This window comes from Meles meles, chromosome 9 (genome assembly GCF_922984935.1).
Source record: "Meles meles chromosome 9, mMelMel3.1 paternal haplotype, whole genome shotgun sequence".
NCBI lineage: Eukaryota > Metazoa > Chordata > Mammalia > Carnivora > Mustelidae > Meles > Meles meles.
In genome coordinates, this window is record NC_060074.1 from 73,888,638 (window position 1) to 73,908,977 (window position 20,340).

At 41.9% G+C, this 20,340-nt stretch overlaps 1 protein-coding gene across 1 annotated transcript in view; it reads right to left on the reverse strand.

Moving 5' to 3' along the window:
• PDE11A (phosphodiesterase 11A) overlaps positions 1–20,340 on the reverse strand; it is a 380,104-nt gene that overhangs the window by 18,667 nt on the left and 341,097 nt on the right. The window contains exons 18-19 of the mRNA XM_046018850.1: positions 18,046–18,120; positions 12,909–12,992 (exon numbers count right to left, since the gene is read on the reverse strand). Coding sequence (XP_045874806.1) covers positions 12,909–12,992; positions 18,046–18,120 — 159 coding nt within the window. The remainder of the gene's footprint in view (positions 1–12,908; positions 12,993–18,045; positions 18,121–20,340) is intronic.

Below are 20,340 nucleotides of genomic sequence, written 5' to 3' on the forward strand. Positions count from 1 at the left end.
GATCCCAGGCTGTGTGGCTGGCGGGACGAGAAGGGCAGAAGCTGTGGGGGGCTGTGTGTGCGCTGACCCCTGAGCTTCATTCAAAGGGCATCCTTCGGGGAGCTGACTCCCACTGAGAGCGTCCCAAGTGCAAATACGTGCAGATCCTTTCTCTGAGGCCACCGTTTCTCTTAAGAAGAATCCCACTCTTCTGCTCCTGGGCTCTCTGGCTGTTGGCATCCTGAGTGTGGGGTAGGAGGGCACCTGGGGGTCCAGGCAGTCATTCCACAGGCTTCTAATTTCAGTCATGAATTCTCTGGATGAGTGCTCTGTGGGAAGAGCTTTCTGGTCTCCCGGCTGGCAGCAGGGACAGAGGTGGTTTACCTTGGCCATGTGTGTACTGAAGTTCCACTCACCGGCTTCTAACCTTTCTGTTTATTTCCAGGCTTATGCCATCACGTCATTGTTGTGGATCAAATTGTGCCCACCCCTCCCCTAAGGATACGCTGAAGTCCTCACCGCTGCTACCTGGGGACGTGACCTTATTTGGAAACTGGGTCTTCGCAGATGTAATCAGGTTAAGATGAAGTCATATTGGATTGGACAAGCCCTAAATCCAATGGCTGGTGTCCTTATAAGAAAGGCCGTATGACGATACAGGGACACAGACACGGGAGAAGAATGTCACCTGAAGACAGAGGCAGAAATTGGAGTGATGCAATGTAGTGCATGGAGTGAAGCCAAGTAATACCAAGGATTTCTGGTAACCACCAGAAGCTAAGAGAAAGGCATGGAACAGTTTCTCTCTCAGAACCTCCAGAAGGAACCAACCTGCCACACCTCGATTTTGGGCTTCTAACCTCAAGATCTGTGAGAGAATAGATTTCTGTTGTTGTGAGCCACCAGTTTGTTGTACTTCTTAGCCCTGGAAAACTAATACACCCCCTCTTGGTGTACTGGGCCCCTCCGAGTCTTAAGCCTCTCAGGAGCACCCTCTGAACGACAGATCAGCTCACTTGCAACTGCAGACGTTCTGGGATGTTAGTTCCTTGCCAGCTTTTAATATTGGAGGAGATCTTATGTCCTCTCACATTCTGTTGTCTTTGAGAGTTTTGGGTTTTGTTTTTTTTTTTAAAGAAATACAACTTCATTATTTTGCATCATGCTTAATAGTTTTAAAGTCAAGTCAAGAAAATACTGAACAAAGGTGTTCATTTCAGAATTACCTCTTTCCGCAAAAAGAAAAAAGAAAGTAGGTAATGACTGAATAAATTATGAAAAGTCAACTGACTGGAATACCAGGCTGCTGTTTCAAAGGATAACATGAAAATTGGCTTAGGAACGTGGGTACTTGTTAGAATGCTATGTTAAGTGACCAAAACAGAATACACTAGTGTCTCTGGGTAAATTCATGTTTCCATGTGGACAATAGCATAAAGGGTTACCTCAGGAAGAAGAAAATGTGAGGTCCTTATTCCTCCTAACAGCCTGCTCTTAATGATTCAAGTATTCTGGAAGGCGATATGTTTTCTCTACCATGTTCCTTATTTCCTTGTTAGCAGAGTCCTTAACATCCTTACTTATACTAACAGTCTGTTCAAGGGAATCTAGGTTTTTTTTAATACCATGTTCCTCAAAAATTTTTCACCTTCTTTTCAATACCCAAGAAAGTTTAAACCTTTTAAAAAATTCCTTTATTATTATATTAATGGAATTCTCAGAAGGATAAGGAGATAACTAGTGAGGCCAGTCTGCCATCTTCTATTGGCAATGTCAACCTGCTTTGCAACTGAAAGTGTTAGGTCAAGAACAGCTTAACATAACATGTTTCTTGAGAGAATTTTCTGTAGTAACCAGCTAAACAGAATCTATGAGTCCATTTGGTCTCCGAGGAGTTTCTCTCCCTGGAATCTCTGCTCTGGTCCCTGTATCCTCCCCTCTGAAGGATTCAGGGTTTCACACTATAAATGGGAAGTTTACAAAAATAGAGCACTACTGGCCAGAATGGAATCAGCTTTTACTTCCTCGGGGCAATATAGTGAGAAAAAGCAGCAGAAGAAGACAGAGAGAACTTGGATTCGAATTTCCAGCTCTATTCTGTATTCACTGCTTCACTAGAATTAAGTCCATTAACTTCTATAGCTTTCACTTTTCTCATATGTTAAACTTAGACCATTAGACATTATCAGATCCAGGATGAAGTATTTTCTTCTTCACAGTTAGGGTCAAATTAAACTGTATCTCTAAAAGTACCTTGTAAACGCAGTCAGTATTCAACAAATATTTGCTTTCTGAAAAAAAAATGTGCGTTAGGATACCCCATGTCTGTCAGGACTCTAATACTGAATGTCTTCTTTTCCAAGCATTCAGTCTTGTAGAAGTCTTTAACTTCGTTTTAGACCCTGGCTAACAAGTCAACTGTTGGGCTGCCATATTGGTCGGTCTGTGAGGTGGAGAGCCTGGCTCTCTCCGGCCACATGGCCATCTAGCTTCTGCTTGCTAGATGAGCCAATGTGCCTTGAGTGATTTATTTCATATTTTTATGGCTGCAGCTCAGATAATTAAATATAAGAGTTGTGATGGCTGGTCATCCAGATAGTGCCTCCTTGAATTCTCTTAGGAAACATTTCGAGTAGTACAGAAGATTCTGTTTGGCAATAGCATAATAAGAATGCTTTATGTTTATCTCATGCCTCACTTCCCACGAGCTCAAGCCATGCTGACCTTCCAAATGCACATTAAATTGCAGAAATTTCGCAGAGGCACTTACAGTGCAAAAAACAATCTTTAAAAGAAGCCTTGATTCATTTCCTGGTAGAAAAATGCAATTTTCTTCTCCCTGTCTCTCTCTCCTGCCTTCCCACTCTCCCTCTCTCTTTTCCTCTTTTTCTGAAGAGATTCAAAGAAGAGAGAACCATGAAAAAGAGGTAAATCAGCTTTTAAAATATGTTTTCTAAAGGTTCTGGGAAGCAATGTAAGACAACATTCCAGGCCTTGTATGGACTTGAGGTAAGTCATTTTTAGCTTCTTGATTCTCAAGCAGAAACCCTTTCAAATGAGTTATTTATGCTGACCAGCCAGATAAGGAGAAGTAGTCTTATCTTAAATTCTACCTTCAGAAGCCTTATTAGGTTATATATTATCTTTTTTTCTTAAACCAGATTATAGCATTTTAATATGGATTCATCATGGCAGTTTTGAACTCATAAAATGCACAGGAATAGGAGTAGATTAAGTACTACTGTATAAAGAACAGGTTTTTTTTTTTTTTTTTTTTTTTTAGATTTGCATGACATGAAACAAATCAGGTCCATTTTATTTACAAGAAAATGTACATAGAGCTGGTTGCAAGCCAAACTCATTTTTGGAGGTGAAAAAATTCTCTCTAAAATCAAACATCCTGGCACATCAGATATTCAGGAAGAACTCTGAGATGTAGCCAAGGGTGTGAGATGCCGTCATCTGTCACATACCATGCTTGATGCAGGCAGCGACGTGAACTTGAATGCTGTTCTGCTAGTAAGCCCTGTCCAGCACTTCCCTCTTCGCAGCACGCGATTATCTGACACTTGTAGTAATGGTAACTGTTAGGAAATGTGGAATCTGAAAAGTCTTCTAAGTCAAAGAAAGATTACATTTTAATCATAATAAACTTAGCATGTTTTATGGTATTATAATTTGATTATAATTTGAATATAATTCAATATATGTTGAAATCACATGTATACAATGCGTGACATAAATTCTTGAGATCCATATATATACCCATATCTGTATGCTAGCTCTCTCTATTAATGTGAATATTAAAATAACTAGAAGACTATATTTTCTGCCAATGCTGGATAAAAGAAAATCTCATGTATTTCCTAGCTGAAAAAGTCAAAACCCTGAAAAATTCACAGCTATAAACTGGCCTTTTTATATGAGAATTAAGGGCCAATTCAACCATGATGAGAACTAAACCGCTTTCTAAAAAGATATCATAGGCCATATACTTCAGATTATGGGCAGGAATAGAACAGTGCACACTGACGAAAGGTTTTATATATTTATAGATGATAATTTAACATGATGTTATAAACCCTACTTCGCACATTCCGCTGCTTATACTTAATTTTGTGGTGTTGCACCCATCATGCATTCCTCTGTTTCTTCATTCATTTGTTCCACAAATGTTCACGGAGCAGTACTGGGCACTGTGCTGGGTACTGGGAACATGATGGTCCCCAGAAACCAGTCTACTGGGGAAGGCAGTCAGCCAGCCAGACACTCACAGTATGGAGCGTTAATGCGTCGTTATGAAGAGACAGACAGAGTGCCACAGAAATATCGAGGGGGAGGAAAGCTTTGCCAAGTAGAAAGGAGAGGGAGGGAAGCACAGCAAAGGCCAGGGAAGAAGAGGGCTGGGAGGCCTATGCTTTGGGACAAAGGGCGCCCCTGGCTGAGGAAGTGGGTGAGGCACCGGCAGATGAGGCCAAGAGGCCGGGGGCCTCAGGAAGGTGCCCCAAAACACCAAAGCAAGAAATCCAGAAGGGATCTTACAGATGGTAACCTCAACTGAGGTTTTTAAGCAGGGGGAGGCGTGATCCAGTTTTTTAAAAGGAAGATCACTGGCCAAAGTTCGGAGGACAGGCCATCGTGGACGGGCCTAGAAACTGCCTAAGACGGACACTTCCAAATGTTCACATTTCTCTGCCATTTGTATTTGACTGATAGGACCTGGAAAATTGTGAAGCAAACGGGTTTTACTATCAGCACTCAGATTTAGGTATAAAATATGTGACAAGGACAATATTTTGAAAATCTTAAACCCATGTGTTTTTGTTCTGCTTGAATCGTCATGCCCATGGCCTCCCACCCATTAACTCAGTAGGCGCCCCTCCTGCAGGCAAATGGCAGTTCCTGTCAGAAACAGCAAACTGTCAGCATTTGGCATTGAGAGACTATAATCCTGAATGCCAGCTTTGTGTGGTGCGAGAGGGGGTGTCTATATCCCAGAATTCTCCTTGACCTATTAAGAACCAAATCTGGCTATGTCAGATCACCCAGTCTGACCACAAAATTCTAGTGCAGACAGCATAGGGGAGACCATATAAGGGTAGCTCCCATCAGACAAGAAAAAAAGTTAAAAAACTTTCCATGTTGGGGAGGGGGCAGCAGGGGGAAAGCAGCAATGCAGGCAGAGGAGGAGGAGTGGGAAAGAGAGAGAAGAGAAAGAGGGAATGGAGAGAGACAGAAAGTGGGGGGGGGGTGGTGGTGAGAAAGGGAAAATGAGAAGTGAGTGTCTTGGCTCTCTGTACCTTGGGGGACAAAGTCTGCGAGGGGGCAGTCAAGGGAGGGCTTGTTTCTTGACTCTCAGAGCCTAATTCAGGAAAATGACAGAATTTTCCTAGAACAAGCAGGCACTGCCCTCAGACAGCTTATTAGAAAGGACAGAGGAAGTTGTGTGGACCGCGGGGTGAGGAGAAAGTAGCTGGGAGCTCGTGGGTGGGCCACAGGAGCTGAGCACTTGACGAGAGAAGGAGCTGACTAGATCTGACCAGAGGAAGCTGGTGGGGGCTTCCCGGGAGACGCTAGCAGCCACAGCCAGTGGCCAGGGCCTGCACCAAGTGCACGTCACACCCTCCGTCACGTGGAGGCCAGCAAGGCATCATGCGAAGCCCTGACCGGCCACCTCTCTGAGCCCGTTTAGACCTAACAAGCAGCATATGTGCTTGGGTCCCTCTCCCGGACGCTCACAGAGGGCTCACAAAGAGAGGGGAGCCCCCCTGGCCCCAGATGGCAGCCGGGTAGAAGAAATAGCTTCAGTTCGGAATTATTCACATTTTGGTTTTAACCGGAAAAATTGTTAAAATTTATTTGTCAAGTTTAAGTACCAGTCCCTGACTGTCTCCCTTCCCCCAATTACCAGGAAAAGTGGAGCCAGATGGATAAATTATAGAGAATGTAGGAAGTTACTTCTCTCTCTCTCGTTTTTTGAGTTACACACAATGTCATTCCTTGTAAAGACTAGCAAGAAATTAGCCCCAACTATCTCTTCCTCTCATCCACAAGAATACTAAATATTGTAGAGAAAATATGTATAGAAAACTGATTTGGGTTGTGTCCTTTTTTTTTTTTTTTTTTTTTTTTTTTTAGTGTCTGATGAAAAAAGTATCCACATTCTATTCCTTATAGGTTTTTTAAAAATTTAAAAAAATTTTTTTTTAAGATTTTATTTATTTATTTGACAGACAGAGATCACAAGTAGGCAGAAGCAGGCAGAGAGAGAGGAGGAAGCAGGCTCCCTGCTGAGCAGAGAGCCTGATGTGGGGCTCCATCCCAGGACCCTGGAATCATGACCTGATGACCTGAGCTGAAGGCAGAGGCTTTAAACCACTGAGCCACCCAGGCGCCCCTCCTTATGGGTTTTTTTTTTAAGGTAGATTTATTTTTTTTAAAGATTTTATTTATTTGACAGACAGAGATCACAAGTAGGCAGAGAGGCGGGTGGGGGGGGGGCGGGGATGCAGGCTCCCTGCTGAGCAGAGAGGCCGATGTGGGGCTGGATTCCAGGACCCTGGGATCATGACCTGAGCGGAAGGCAGAGGCTTTAACCCACTGAGCCATCCAGGCGCCCCTCCTTATAGATTTTTAAGAGGAAGAGTGACTAGTTAGTCCCTATAGAATATAATTAGTTATATTCTAACTAGTCACTCCGTAGCTCATTACTTATTCTTTTTTAAAAAATTAGACACAAGGCATGAGCCATCTGGGGAATTTTAAGTTGTTTTTAAAGAACTTTTTAAAAAGTCCAGAAAAATCATCCTAGCACTTTGAGCCTCTTTTCCAATTTATCAATTCTAATTCCCATTCTTTACAATTCTAATTATATTTTAAAGATTCTTTCCTTCCTTCTTTCAGAGAGTTTATTAATAATTGTATTAGGCGAATGTATTTTCAAAACAGCAATTACAACTGAAGGCAGAAAAATGTCAAAAGCTACTGTAATCAGAACAGAAACTCTGCCTGTTGCAGGAACCCCATGGCATTTTTATAAAGAGGCAATACTCTCGCAGAATTTTTCCTTCCTCTGATGGAGACGGAATTATTCTGGCTAGATCCTGTCCAGGTAAGCCCTTCGGCAATGTCTGTGAAAAAAGCCATCCCCAAATCAAGAACCTGTTTGGGATGCGCTGAAAATACGATGACGTTCATAATAAAAATTAAATCCCTCAACCCTTAACAACAGAAGATTTATAACACCTCTGCGCATCATTGAGATTCTAGGTACACTGAGGTTTGATTAAGTCACGAATGAAAACGTTGCTTGCTGTTGCAAAGAGAAGCTCAGTGTGATGTTGCCACATCAGGTTTTCTGTTTACCCCTAAGGCTGGTGCAGCGATGACTTCAAAGTTTGATGGTGTCTTTTTTTTTTCTTTTTCTTCTTTCTTCCTTTTTATTTTTTCTCCCTCCAAAGATGTTGAGCAGCAGGCTAATGGATCCCCAGCAGGGTGCAAAGACAGCAGAAAGCACGGGAATCAGATGTCAATGTGTTCCTTCAAGATACCCTGCTAGGACAGAGCTAACTAACCAGGCTTTAGTCTCCTCTTGGGGCACACGCTCTGATGCTTCCCTGCCCACTCTCGACTTCCTATATGCTTCCTGATTAAAATGCTGTCACAGATAAATCATGACTTCTGCCTGTGAGGACCATTTTCCATTTTCTTTAAAGAAAAGTTTGGAGCCATCAGATTGAAAAGATGAGCAAGTTCTGGAGAATTATATACTCATGTCTAAATATATGTATACAAGTATGTTGTATCTCCCAACTCCATAACTAGTCACAGATCTGGGCGTGTTCTCTGCATGCTTCTTCCCTATGCACTGCTTTGTTGATATACTTTTTAATATATTTTCTCTCAGTCACTTCCAGTCAATCACTAGATTACTTAGGTCACTTCCTAATGAATAGATTTTAGGAGGACTGGAGGAGTTAGCCTGGTTTTCCTTCACCATAGGAACCAATTGGCTGGAAACTGAAGTTGTCTCAGAGATGAGTTCTAATTTTAAATGCAGCGAGTGTCCAAAATGTAGTTTGTGGGAGTTCCCACCTAGGCACACAAATGAGTAGCCCTTCAGGCGCCTGGGAATAGTGATAATCTACCCCCGGCTCAGAGGGACATAACTCAGCAAACTGAAATGAACGAGGAAAGTGCTTGATCTATTTTTATAACTGACAAACACAACCTTTTCAAAACCATGAAGTGAAACCAATTTACTTGGTGAAAGTCAATGAAGTTCAAAAAGCAACTTATGGAATGGGAGAAGATATTTGCAAATGTCTTATCAGATAAAGGGCTAGTGCCCCCAAGTCTATAAAGAACTTATCAAACTCAACACCCAAGAAACAAAAGACATGAACAGACATTTCTCCAAAGAAGACATACACATGGGCAACAGACACATGAAAAGATGCTCAAATCACTCGGCATCAGGGAAATACAAATCAAAACCACAATGCGATACCACCTCACACCAGTCAGAATGGCTGAAATTAACCAGTCAGGAAATGACAGATGTTGGCAAGGATGCTGAGAAAGGGGAACCCTCCTACGCCATTGGTGGGAATGCAAGCTTGTGCAGCCGCTCTAGAAAACTGTATGGAGGTTCCTCAAGACATTAAAAATAGAGCTACCATATGGCCCAGCAATTATACTACTAGGTATTTACCCCAAAGATACAGATGTAGTGACCTTCAGACACACTGCACCCCAATATCCATAGCAGCAATGTCCACAATAGCCAAACTATGGAAAGAACCAAAATGTCCATCAACATTGACAGATGAATGGATAGAGAGGATGTGGTACACACACACACACACACACACACACAACACACACACACACACACACACATACACTGGAATATTACTAAGCCATCAGAAAGAATGAAATCTTGCTATTTGCAACAATGTGGATGGAACTAGAGGGCATTATGCTAAGGGGAGAAAGTCAGCCAGAGAAAGGCAAACACCAAATGATCTTACTCATATGTGGAATTTAAGAAACAACGAAGGGAAGGAAAAATAAAATAAGACGAAAACAGAGAGGGAGGCAAACCATAGAGACTCTTAACTCCAGGAAACAGACTGAGTTGTTGCTGGAGGGTAGGTGGAGGGGACGGGGAACTGGGAGACGGGCATCCTTGTTGTAATGAGTACTGGGTAGTGTATGCAACTGATAAATCATTAAATTCTACCTCTGCAACTAACAATACACTATACGTTAATTCAATTGAATTTAAATAAAAAATTCAAAGAAAAAAAGCTGTCCTAAAACCGTATTTGTATCTACTGTTCAGCTGCCTCTCACCCACTTCCAAATTTGGTCCGTATTCTGCCATTCAGTTGCCTGGCCCGTGCTTCGGCTAGCTTCCACCCTCCCTAGAGGGCATCTTTCCACCCTGCTCCCCCCCAGCACAGGCATTTGTTTCAGCTCTCTCCACAAGTATCTGTTTGCCTAGGGTGCCACATGAGGCTTCTTGCCACCCAGACCGCTCCACCTCGAGGTCAGGGCCCTGGCCATGAAAAGGAAAGTTCTTTGTCTCCTATGGACTATTCTGTATTCTTTTGCCCTGTGCCCTGACTGACCTAGCAAGGCCACCCTGGATTCCTGCGCTCTACGACTCAGTCCAGGTCATTTCAGATCAGTCTCTTTTTGGGATGCCTACCACCTGCATACTTTCCCATGTGTTTTCTATCCTCTCAGACTCTTCATTATTACACGTTCATGGTCAAGACCTCAAACTGGCCTGTCAGCGACAAGAGTTCCTGCAGACACTTGTCTCAATGACTAATGTCACATCAGTGACCTTCCTTGCTTGGTGAATTGTCTCGTCAAGGTTTTGTATCTTTGCACTGATGCTGATTGCTGCCCACTGACACATTCCATTTCATTTCGGGAGCTGGACAGTTAATGTCAGCTTACCCACTTAAATTACAGACAAGTCCCAACCCCCCAACAGCATGAAATGGGGCAAAATAGGGACTCTTGGAGAGGATACTTAAAACTGCTTGACAAAGTTTCATCTTGAGGGCTTTTTTGAAATATTGGTTTCAAAGACTTATTCACAGAAGTTATAATTTAAAAATAAAATTTGTTTTTATCTTTTTACTTACTAACTTATGTATTATTTCTTAAAGATTTTAAAATTTATTTTAGAGAGAGCGAGGGGAAGAGAGGGAACAGAGGAAGAGGGAGAGAGAGATCTTGAGCAGAATCCCTACTGATCGCAGAGCCCAACGTGGGACTTAATCTCACAACCTTGAGATCATGACCTGAGCCAAAAACAAGAGCTGGATGCTCAACCGACTGAGCCACTCAGGTTCTCCTCTCTGTTATTTTTAAAAATAAGTGATGATAATACATTAAAAAATGAGCATGATTTTCATGCTTTGCTAACTAAGAAGGTATCGCAGCAGAAATGAACATGAACTTTTACAAAGAGCTCCTCCACATTCCTCTTTACAATGCCAGGATTCTCTCATCAGTTTAATAAGAAAGACTGTGGAAGAAATATCCAGCAGAAGTGGAATGGGTGGTCGAAAGGCTACTACATCAAAACCAAGGCCACAGATGGGTGAGACACAACTCTAGCTTGGTGAGAGAGTGTCACTTAAAGTGTCTGTAACTTAAGTTTCTGTGGATAAAAATAGCAGATGTATCTAATCTCACAGAGAAGTAGTAAAGTAAAACAGGTAAGGAAAATCAGGAATAAAAGATAATCTGATGTGGTAATGTTACTCCCTAAGTTCTGAGAAGTTCAGTTTTCAGTTTAAATTCAAGCAGCTTCCTTTTTAACCTAAAGATTTCAAAGTATTTAAGAGGAAGTATAAAATAAGCCCAAATGATCGTGAATCAGTACCCAAACAATGAAATTAGCATGTAAAAGCACATGAGAGTGCTTTCCAGAATTTACTATAACTAATCACATAGGAAGGACGTGTGGACTTTGGGTCCATTCCAAAGTAGCTTTGCAAACTAATACTCAAAATTCATCAGTCATACAATAACAAGTCTTCATCCTCTTAAACTTTACCTACAGTAAAATGAATTTATTCATGGTAAGAATTCATCCCATTTATTGCATAACTCTGCACAGGAAACGGAATAAATTACAGATAGTTCAACATGGATAGTCAAGGTGAATTTGGCAAAGCAAGATATATCTGACCCAACAGCTGTGGGCTTTATACCTAGGGGCCCAGCATAAGCAGAGATCCAAGAGGAGCAAGGATGGGAGAAGCGGACAGGAAGAAAAGGGAGTTAAAGATCCTCTTATAATACAGTACACATCACTCCTGATTTTTTCGCCCAGTTGTCCATTATTAAACAGAAGAACATTATGTGCCATTTAAAACTAAAATAATCTATTTTATTTATTTTTTAAAAATTTTTAAAAAATATTTTATTTATTTGACAGAGAGAGAGATCACAAGTAGGCAGAGAGGCAGGCACAGAGAGAGGGGGAAGCAGGCTCCCCGCTGAGTAGAGAACCGGACGTGGGGCTCGATCCCAGGACTCTGGGATCATGACCCGATCAGATCATGACCTGAGCTGAAGGCAGAGGCTTAACCCACCGAACCACCCAGGTGCCCCTAAAATAATCTATTTTAGGTTATTTTAAAACTTTGCCTCATTTTTATGCTATCATGTATTTAATGGCTAACATAAAATAAAGAAATGAACTTATTTTTGGTATTTATAGTCACTAAAAAGTTACATTTTCATCTTCAAGACAGTATTCTAGATTTTTTTTTTTTTTTAGCGTAATGTGACAGGGCTCAGCAGCTCCTAAAGGTACTAAAAACGAAGTAGTAGATAAGCCTGAAACTTAATGGTTGTGAGGTCCTTAAAAAACAATACTGTGTTTTTAATGGAGTTGCACAGGGTGAGAAACTCCAGCGGTTTTACGTTCCCTGCATGCGCTTCTCAGTCTGAAGTTAGAAAAGCAGCTCAGTCTGATTGAGCCGGGTAGGGGGTAAAGAACTCACCGGGTTTTACACATGAAAGCAAACGCTTAGTAGTAGAATTAAAAGCCAACGTACACTGAATTGTTGGTGTTAACTGAAGCCAACCCTGATCTGTACTCAAAATGTGAAGCATGCACATTCAAAGCCGGTGACACTCGTCTCCTTGCCAGGAGCAGAGGCCTGAAACCCAGACAGCAGAGCAGGAAGGCACAGCGCACCTTGCTCAGAATGTAGGGCTCAGCCTTTGTCACACGCATCTCAGGGAGGCAGACTTTGAAGATGGAAGGTTCTCTGAAAACTCTGTGGCCCAGACCATGGGGCCAGGCCAGAAAACCACGTTTCATGGTTTCCTGGAGCTCTTGTGTCTCAGGTGATATTCAGAGAAGTAAAAGAAAAATTGTAAAAAAAAAAAAAAGAAAAAAAAAAGAAAGAGAAAAAGGAAAAGGAAAAGGAAAAGACCCGTACAGTCAGATGTTAGAGAAATGTGGAATGAATCAAGGTTAAATGTGTTTCTTTCCTAAAGGACTCTCTGAGTTTCAGGTTCTCTAGTTGTGGGGAGAACTCTGAGAGCTCTCTTTGAAGAGATTTGTATCAGGCTGTGGCTCTGGGTCCTTGTGTTCCCTGGGACACAGCTTGGGAAATACTGAGATAAAACATGATTAACCCTGGTTTAGAGAGGAGGACCTCAAGGCCCATGGACATTATGTCCTAGAAGGAGAACTCAGGCCTCCGGCCTCCTGGCACCAGCTTTTCCTAGGAGACGGTTAAAACCTGAGAAGAGATGGACCACAGCCAGAGTTCTTAGCAATGCCCAGATCCTGGAGGTTCTCTAAGGCTCTACCTTCATGGAGTACATATGCCCTTCTCTCCCGGCTCAGTCGGGACACGTGGGCCCTCCCAGATCCCGATTACCTGATACAAAGGCATACAGATGCTATCAATCCACTCCAACTGCAACCGGGGCAGTTCATCTTTCCGGTTCCGATCAAAAATCGCCTAGAATCGGGGAAGAAAGGCTTGCTTTATTACGTTGGAGTAGTTTACAGGTGCTTTGTCAAACACTTTGCCACAATGATCCAATTTTTACCAACTGAACACTTCACAAATCACAATCAGTCTTTACATGTACTTTTCCCCCCTTTATCTATGATGAGAAATAAAGTATTTTCACCTCTTTTTATGAGATTTGTAAGCGAATTTATTTGAACTTTACAGCACGCAACTCCTTGGGGCCAAAATCTGCCTTCAGATATAGGTAATGGCCACTAAATCAAGTCTTCAGGTCACTGGGAATTGGGTACAAGTCAAGGGGAAGGGGATAGGTTTTACTGCCACAAAAGTAATGCAGGCTTTTATTTTTATAGTGAAAGAAGGTGGGATAGATTAGAAAAGATCCTTAAAGCAGTTTGATTTTAAATAGAAACTATTTGTGTTAATTTTTCAGGGTGGGGTTTTGGTTTGACAACTCTGTGTGTTTCTCAACAAGGTTCTGTCATTAATAAAATCCTGAGCGTTTATCTATCATGGGTTGGATGATGTGGTAGTGACCCATACTCACCTCCTTCCCAGCCTTTAAACTTCATGATATTATAATGTTTGGAAATTTTAGGTATATTTTTCAAGAAAAAGAAGTGACATAGGTCTGGTGGGCAACATGAAAAGGGAACTGATCAACTGGAATTGGGGCTCACGTGGGTTCTTGAACAAACAACCACCAGTTCTACTCCATCAAGCATGTCCCTCTGTCTGCTCTCCACGAGTAAGGCCAGGCTCTAAGAAGCGGCATTTCCCTGCATTACTGTCTTTTTAAAAAGATTTTTTATTTTTTATTAACATATAATGTATTATTTGCCCCAGGGGTACAGGTCTGTGAATCGTCAGGTTTACACTCTTCACAGCACTCACCATAGCACATACCCTCCCCAATGTCCATAACCCAATGCATTACTGTCTTAAAGTAGGTTAGATCTTTCCTCTATAGAGATAACATGTGGCATCTACATCATTTTTTTGTGTTTACATAGGTCACGAGGGCAGATCCAATGCATTCCCTTGGCCTGGAGATGTTGAAAAAGCCAGCATCCTTCGGACTTATGAATGAGGGTGGGAGTGGGTAGGACAGAAATCACGAGCTGCCAAGGCTCACAGGAAGACAAAAGGGAGATGCCGAGGGAAATCTCTCCGAATCGGGGAGGAGGTCACTGACTCCCACAGACTCTGCTCATCCTTGTCTTGTAACGTGAAATGTGAAATACCAGGAAAGAGCACCAGGATCTGGAGAAGACTGACGTGTGCCAGCGGAAGGGAGGAATGGATCTTGTGAGTTGCAGTAGTCTTTGTCTGAAATGTTCCTTTAAAAATATTATTCCGTTACTTAATCTTGAGCTCTCAGAGTTGTCTGAACTTTTCTTATTTACTTAAATACTATTTCTGCTGCACGGAACTATTTTTTGGGGGGGGTTCAGTTCACATTGGTTGTGCAACCATCACTACAATTTTAGAACATTTTTAATCACCCCAGCATGAAATCCCATACCAATTAGCAGTCGCTCCTCATTGTCCCCCAAATTCCTAGCCTTAGACAACCACGAGACTATTTTTTGTTTATATTTTCTGCACACTCATATAAATGGAATCGAATGATCCGTGGTCTTCTGTGATGGGCTTTCGCAGAGCATTTTGTGTTCAAGTTTCCTTCCTGCAGCAGTCAGCTGCTCTTCATCCCTCTTTCTGGCCAAATGATATTCCACCGTATAGTTACACCCCATTTTATTTATCCGATCCTCAGCTGATACGCACTTGGGTTGTCTGTACTTTCTGGCTCTGGTAAGTAATGCTGCTGGGAACGTTTATGTATAAGTTTCCACGTGGATGTACGTTTCCATTTCTCTCGGGGATAGACCTAGAGGCAGAACTGCTGGGCCACATGCCCAGTCTAATGTTTCATGTTTCCTGGAATTGCCACACTGTTTTCCAAAGCAGCGGCACCATTTTACGTGCCCACCAGAAGTGTACAAAGTTCCAATTTCTCCACATCGTCCTCAGCGCTGGCTGTTGTCTGTCTTTTGAATTAAAGCTGGTCCCCACACACCTGGGTGGCTCAGTGGGTTAAGCCTCTGCCTTTGGCTCAGATCATGATCTCAGGGTCCTGGGATCGAGCCCTGCATCGGGCTCTCTGCTCAGCAGGGAGCCTGCTTCCCCCTCTCTCTCTGTCTCTGCCCGCCTCTCTGCCTACTTTGTGATCTCTGTCTCTCTCTGTCTAATAAATAAATCAATCTTAAAAAAAAAAACAAAACTGGTCCCCGTGAAGTGGTATCTCACTGCAGTTTTGGTTTGCCTTTCCCTGATGATGACTGATGTTGAGCATCTTTTCATGTGCTTATGGCCCATCTGTATATATTTTTGAAGAAATATGTATTCAGATCCTTTGCCCTTTTTAAACATTGGGTGGTCTTTCTAGGAGTTGTTCATAATTCTCTATATATTCTAGATGTCAGGTCCGTATCAGATATGAATTGCAAATAATTTCTCCCATCCTGTAGGTGTCTTTTCATTTTCTTGAGAGTGTCCTTTCAGATGTAGTGTTACATTTTAATGAAGTCCAATTATCTATTTTATTTTTCGTATGCTTTTGGTGTCAGATATAAGACATCACTGCCAGATCCAATCCAGAAGATTAACACTCTGTTTTCTTCTGAGTTTTCTGTAGTTTTAGCTCTTACATTTAGGTCTATGATCCACTTTGAGGTGATTCTGGGGTTCAGTGAGAGGCAGGGGTCTAATTTGACTCATCTGCAGTGGATATCCTACTGTCCCTGCACTATTTGAAAAGGCTATTCCCCACCCCTCCCCCCGCCCCTTGAATTGTCTTAGCATCCTTTTGGAGATCATACTGTAAGAGTTGATTTCCAGACCAGTCACTTTTCAATAAATGTTTTTGAGTGAAAGTGTGAGATAACACACTGTCCTATGCTTTCCTTTTACAGCATTTTGCATCTTGTAGTTGATTATGAGTGATTATTAATTTACTTTTAAAGATTTTATTTATTTATTTATTTGAGAGAGAGAGCATGTGGGAGAGAGCAAGCACAAGTCAGGGAGGGGAAGGCAGGAGGAGAGGGAGCAGCAGGCTCCCCGCTGAGCAGGGAGCGGATGTAGGGCTTGATCCAGGACCTAGGATCATGACCTAAGTCGAATGCAGACGCATAACCACCTGACCCACCCAGGTGCTCCGAGTGATTATTTACTCAATATCTCTATTCCCCATCCGTTGACAAGCTTTGGGGAAGAGCAGAAGATGGAGTCTTGCTCATGGCTGGATGCACAGTGCCCAGCTTCATGCTGGCTACCTGGAGGTGTTCAAGCATGTTTTATTAATGGACTCACTACTTCCACTATTAACCCTTTGGTTACTTTAATGACCTTTAGGACCCTGACACCTAATGGGGTCTCCCAGACAATTTTCTTCCTAAATATCAAATACTAACAGACACAGCTGGTGTCACCTCTGGGTGCCTGCATTTCCAGACCTCTCTGGAAAAGGACTAATGAGAAATAGCCCCGCCATAGCAGCCCGGAGACTGTCAACACAATGTTAAGTAAGCTTTTGTGAGGAGAGAGTAGCATTTAGTGCTATGCTTCCACTGCAAAATTAGTTTCATTTACGTCTTCGGAGAAAGCCTTACCTGAGCCTCCAGACAAAGGCTCCTTAGTGCTGCGTCACTGCGCCTGCCAGCTCGCCAGTGCTGGCAACTGACTCAGATTTTTTTTCATTTAATTAAATGACCTGTGGTACTGCTGCATTATAAACCCTTCAGAGGATGCCTGTGAAACAGTTCTTTTTAAGTGGAGGAAAGATTTAATTTGAAAAATAGGTACGTAGCTGAGAGAAATAGGGGTTGTACGAGGTTTTACACGTTAATGATGTATCCCAATCTATTGTCTTTATTTTTATAACCAAATCTGGTGACACCACCAAAAAAGAGGAAAGGGAGGTTTTGGAAACAGTATCAATAGATGTCGCTTTGGAAACTAAAATACTGGGTGAGTGTTCTAACCAATGTTGTCTTCCGACCTTTCATAAGTAAGCAACCGATTAGGAGTAGTCAACATTTGTAAGGCTCTGAGGTCTGACTTTAAGCAGGTGACATTGTTTAACTAGAAGCCAGTTCTGGTGCCTTTCCTTGAAAACTTGAAGATCTTATAAATAACTCCAAATGTTCAAAAGTCAGTTGGCTTGAATCCTCAGAAACAGACATTCTTGACAACAGACACGTTCCTTGAGCCGCACTCAGTCTACTGAGCTGGTCTGGCTTTCCAACACTTTACGTCATTCCTTGAGTTGTTGGGTGATATGTTTTTAACTAACCCTTCATTATGAATAAAGAGGCCACCCCCTCATTGTGGGTGGAGATGGAAGCATTTATGTCTTTTGTCTTGTTTGAGTAAAAACACCATCATCCTGAGCCTACAAGTAAGCATTTTCAAATAATAATCGAATGGATGATTCCATTGAACATGGCATTTCAGTCAACAGAACTGAGAGTTCCCCAAGTGAAACTTTTCATTTTGCAAACAAAGAAAAGAAAGAGACTTGAAATGATTTGGGTTTGGGATTTTGGAATGTCTGAAATTGGAAAATAAAATCCAGAACACCCGTTATCACTGTGGCTGTCCATTCTAGCTGCCCGAGGCTGAACAGCTTGCCTTTGACTTTGTCTGTATTTCTAATCCAAAGTGGCTACTGACCGCATATGAAATGCCAGGACTGAGCTTTGAGCTACTCAAATGTCACTCTGCACGTCCTCCTTCATGCCTACTTGGCCCACTGTGGGAGCTCAGGAAATACTTGTTAAGTAGCTCACCACTCTTAATCAGAAACCTGGGAATAAGAGTGTTTAGATCTAAGTTTAATTAAAGTTTTAAACTTTCAGGAGTGCTTCCTTAAATTCAAATTTCAGTCCTTCCCACTTTCAAGTTATGATTTGGATTTACTTTCGAAAATGTCGCTCCAAAGGGTAAATGTGTCATGTTAGAAGCATGAACTTACTGAAGGAGTGAGTTTGAGCTCTGCTCTCTCCCGATCTCCTTGTTCAAAGAACTCACTGGTTACAAGTTCAGCCACCTGAAACATATAAATATTTAATTTATGGTTATGTGTGATGTAACATAAGACTCAGAAGTTATTTCTGCCCTCTGTGTATGGTGATGATCTTCAACCCAGAAAATCATTTAAAAAAGCTTTTGAAGAAATACATTAACATTTTCTGTTTCAAGGTATTACAGACTTTAATCAATGAAGCTGATTTCCTTCTAATCAGAAGAACTTGTACAGGCATTTTGAGATGCATGCTAGTAGACGATCTCAGAGAGTACAGATTGCATATTCAGGATGAGGCACTGGGTTGCCACCTTCAAAGAAGGAAATGTTCCGACTGCAGAAAAATGAAACAAATAATGCCTAATAATATTTTTTTGTTTTTATAATATGATATACTTGTAATAATAATTTAGCTAACTTTTGGTTGTTTCTACATAGATTCTTCACTTTGTTGCATACTTTTATCTTAGCTTAGTTTCATTTGCCACCCCCAAACTCTTTACTGCCTCACCCTACTGCTAATTGCATGCACTCTGGAGAAAGATAACCCCAGGGCCACCTCTGTTTCTTACTGGAGCCATCAGCCAAGGGCAGGACTAATGCTAGAGTGACTGTTCATCCCAGGTTTTTCTATAGTGTGTCATGATGCAGTTTGAAGAATGTTGTTCTGGTCTTCAGACTGTCTTAATCTAGGTACATAAGTGTTCATTTATGGTAGGATCCGGTTGGTACAAGCACAATGGAATTGGTGGTTCTACCCTGAATGGGTAGGTTTTTCCAAAGTAAGGACTTCTATTTTTCCTCTTTTCACCAATTAGCATGGATGATCTGAAGTTGCTCATTGATCACTGTTAAGCTAAAGAGAAGCTTCTCCAAGCCCTGTGCTTCCAATGATCACTTATGGGAAGCATAATGATACGGCAGGTAAGTGTTCAACAAGTATTTTCAACAACACTATAGTGTGCATCTAGGAAATCTCTGCGATGAACTAGCTGGATTTAGAAAATTTGAAAGAGCAGGAAAAAAAATCCCAGAAAACTCGATGGCAAGAAGATTTGGATCCCCAGACTAGTTTTTCCTCTATTCCAGGCTCTTACAAAGATGATATTCTAAGTCTGGAAAAGGCTAAAATGGTTTCAGTTCAGACAAGTGGACAGAATCAAGATAATTTACCTAACTGTATGTCTCAAGAGATTCTGCCAACCATAAATCATAACCATTGATAAAGCATAAAAACAGGGGTGCCCGGGTGGCTCAGTCATTAAGTGTCTGCCTTTGGCTGAGGTCATGATCCCAGGGTCCCAGGATCAAGCCCTGCTTCGGGCTCTCTGCTCAGTGGGAAGCCTGCTTCTTCCTCTCCCATCCCCCCTGCTTGTGTTCCCTCTCTATGAAATAAATAAAATCTTTTAAAAAACAAAACAAACCATAAAAACATCTCTCTCCGTCTCTGTCTCTGTCTCTCTGTATCTCTCTCTGACACCCTCCCCCCAAACCCCTGCCTTGAGACTAGCAAGTATGTAGCTCATTTATAAAGAAATAGAATATCTAGTCAGTTCAAATTTTAAACATTTGTTTCTTTCTTTTTTTTTTTTTTTTTGATTTTAAACATTTCTAGTAAGGAATATGGGTACCTTCTGAAAATTCAATAGCGTAAAACCAGTGGGGCTGGCTCAGTTTTTCTAGGGCCTGATTCCCTTCTCTGTCTCTAGTCTCTGCCACTACCTTTCCCATTAGCACTCCAGACCTCTCTCTCTGTCTCCGGCCTTCCTGAAAGAAGAAATGGTCCCCTAAGGGCCTGGCCTCATTTATTCAGCTCCCAGAACACTACCTCAGATTGCTCTGAGGTGGGTCTTTTGCACTAAAGAATGCAAATGTGCACATCAGATCACCCCAAGGTAGGAGTCCTGCATAGGTCCATAGCCCCTGGAAAGTAAAGAAATTAAAACAAAATCCTGTCCTCGATCTTTCTAAAGTGGTCCTGGCTATCTTCCCTGTGCTTTTTAATGGCTCAACGTGTACCAGTGTTTCATTTGTACTTAAAAAACCCAATCAGGAACATTAAGTAGCTCCTGATTGAATTTTTTATTAAAGAAGGAAATTGAGATTCTAATCAGGCCTTGGGGGATCACTGGGGAAACCCACATGTGTGAGGCAGGAGGGTTGGAATAGACACCAGTTTGAAAAAAAAAACAAAACAAAACACTGCAAGGAAATGTTAAAAAAAATCAACATCTTGGAAATTAG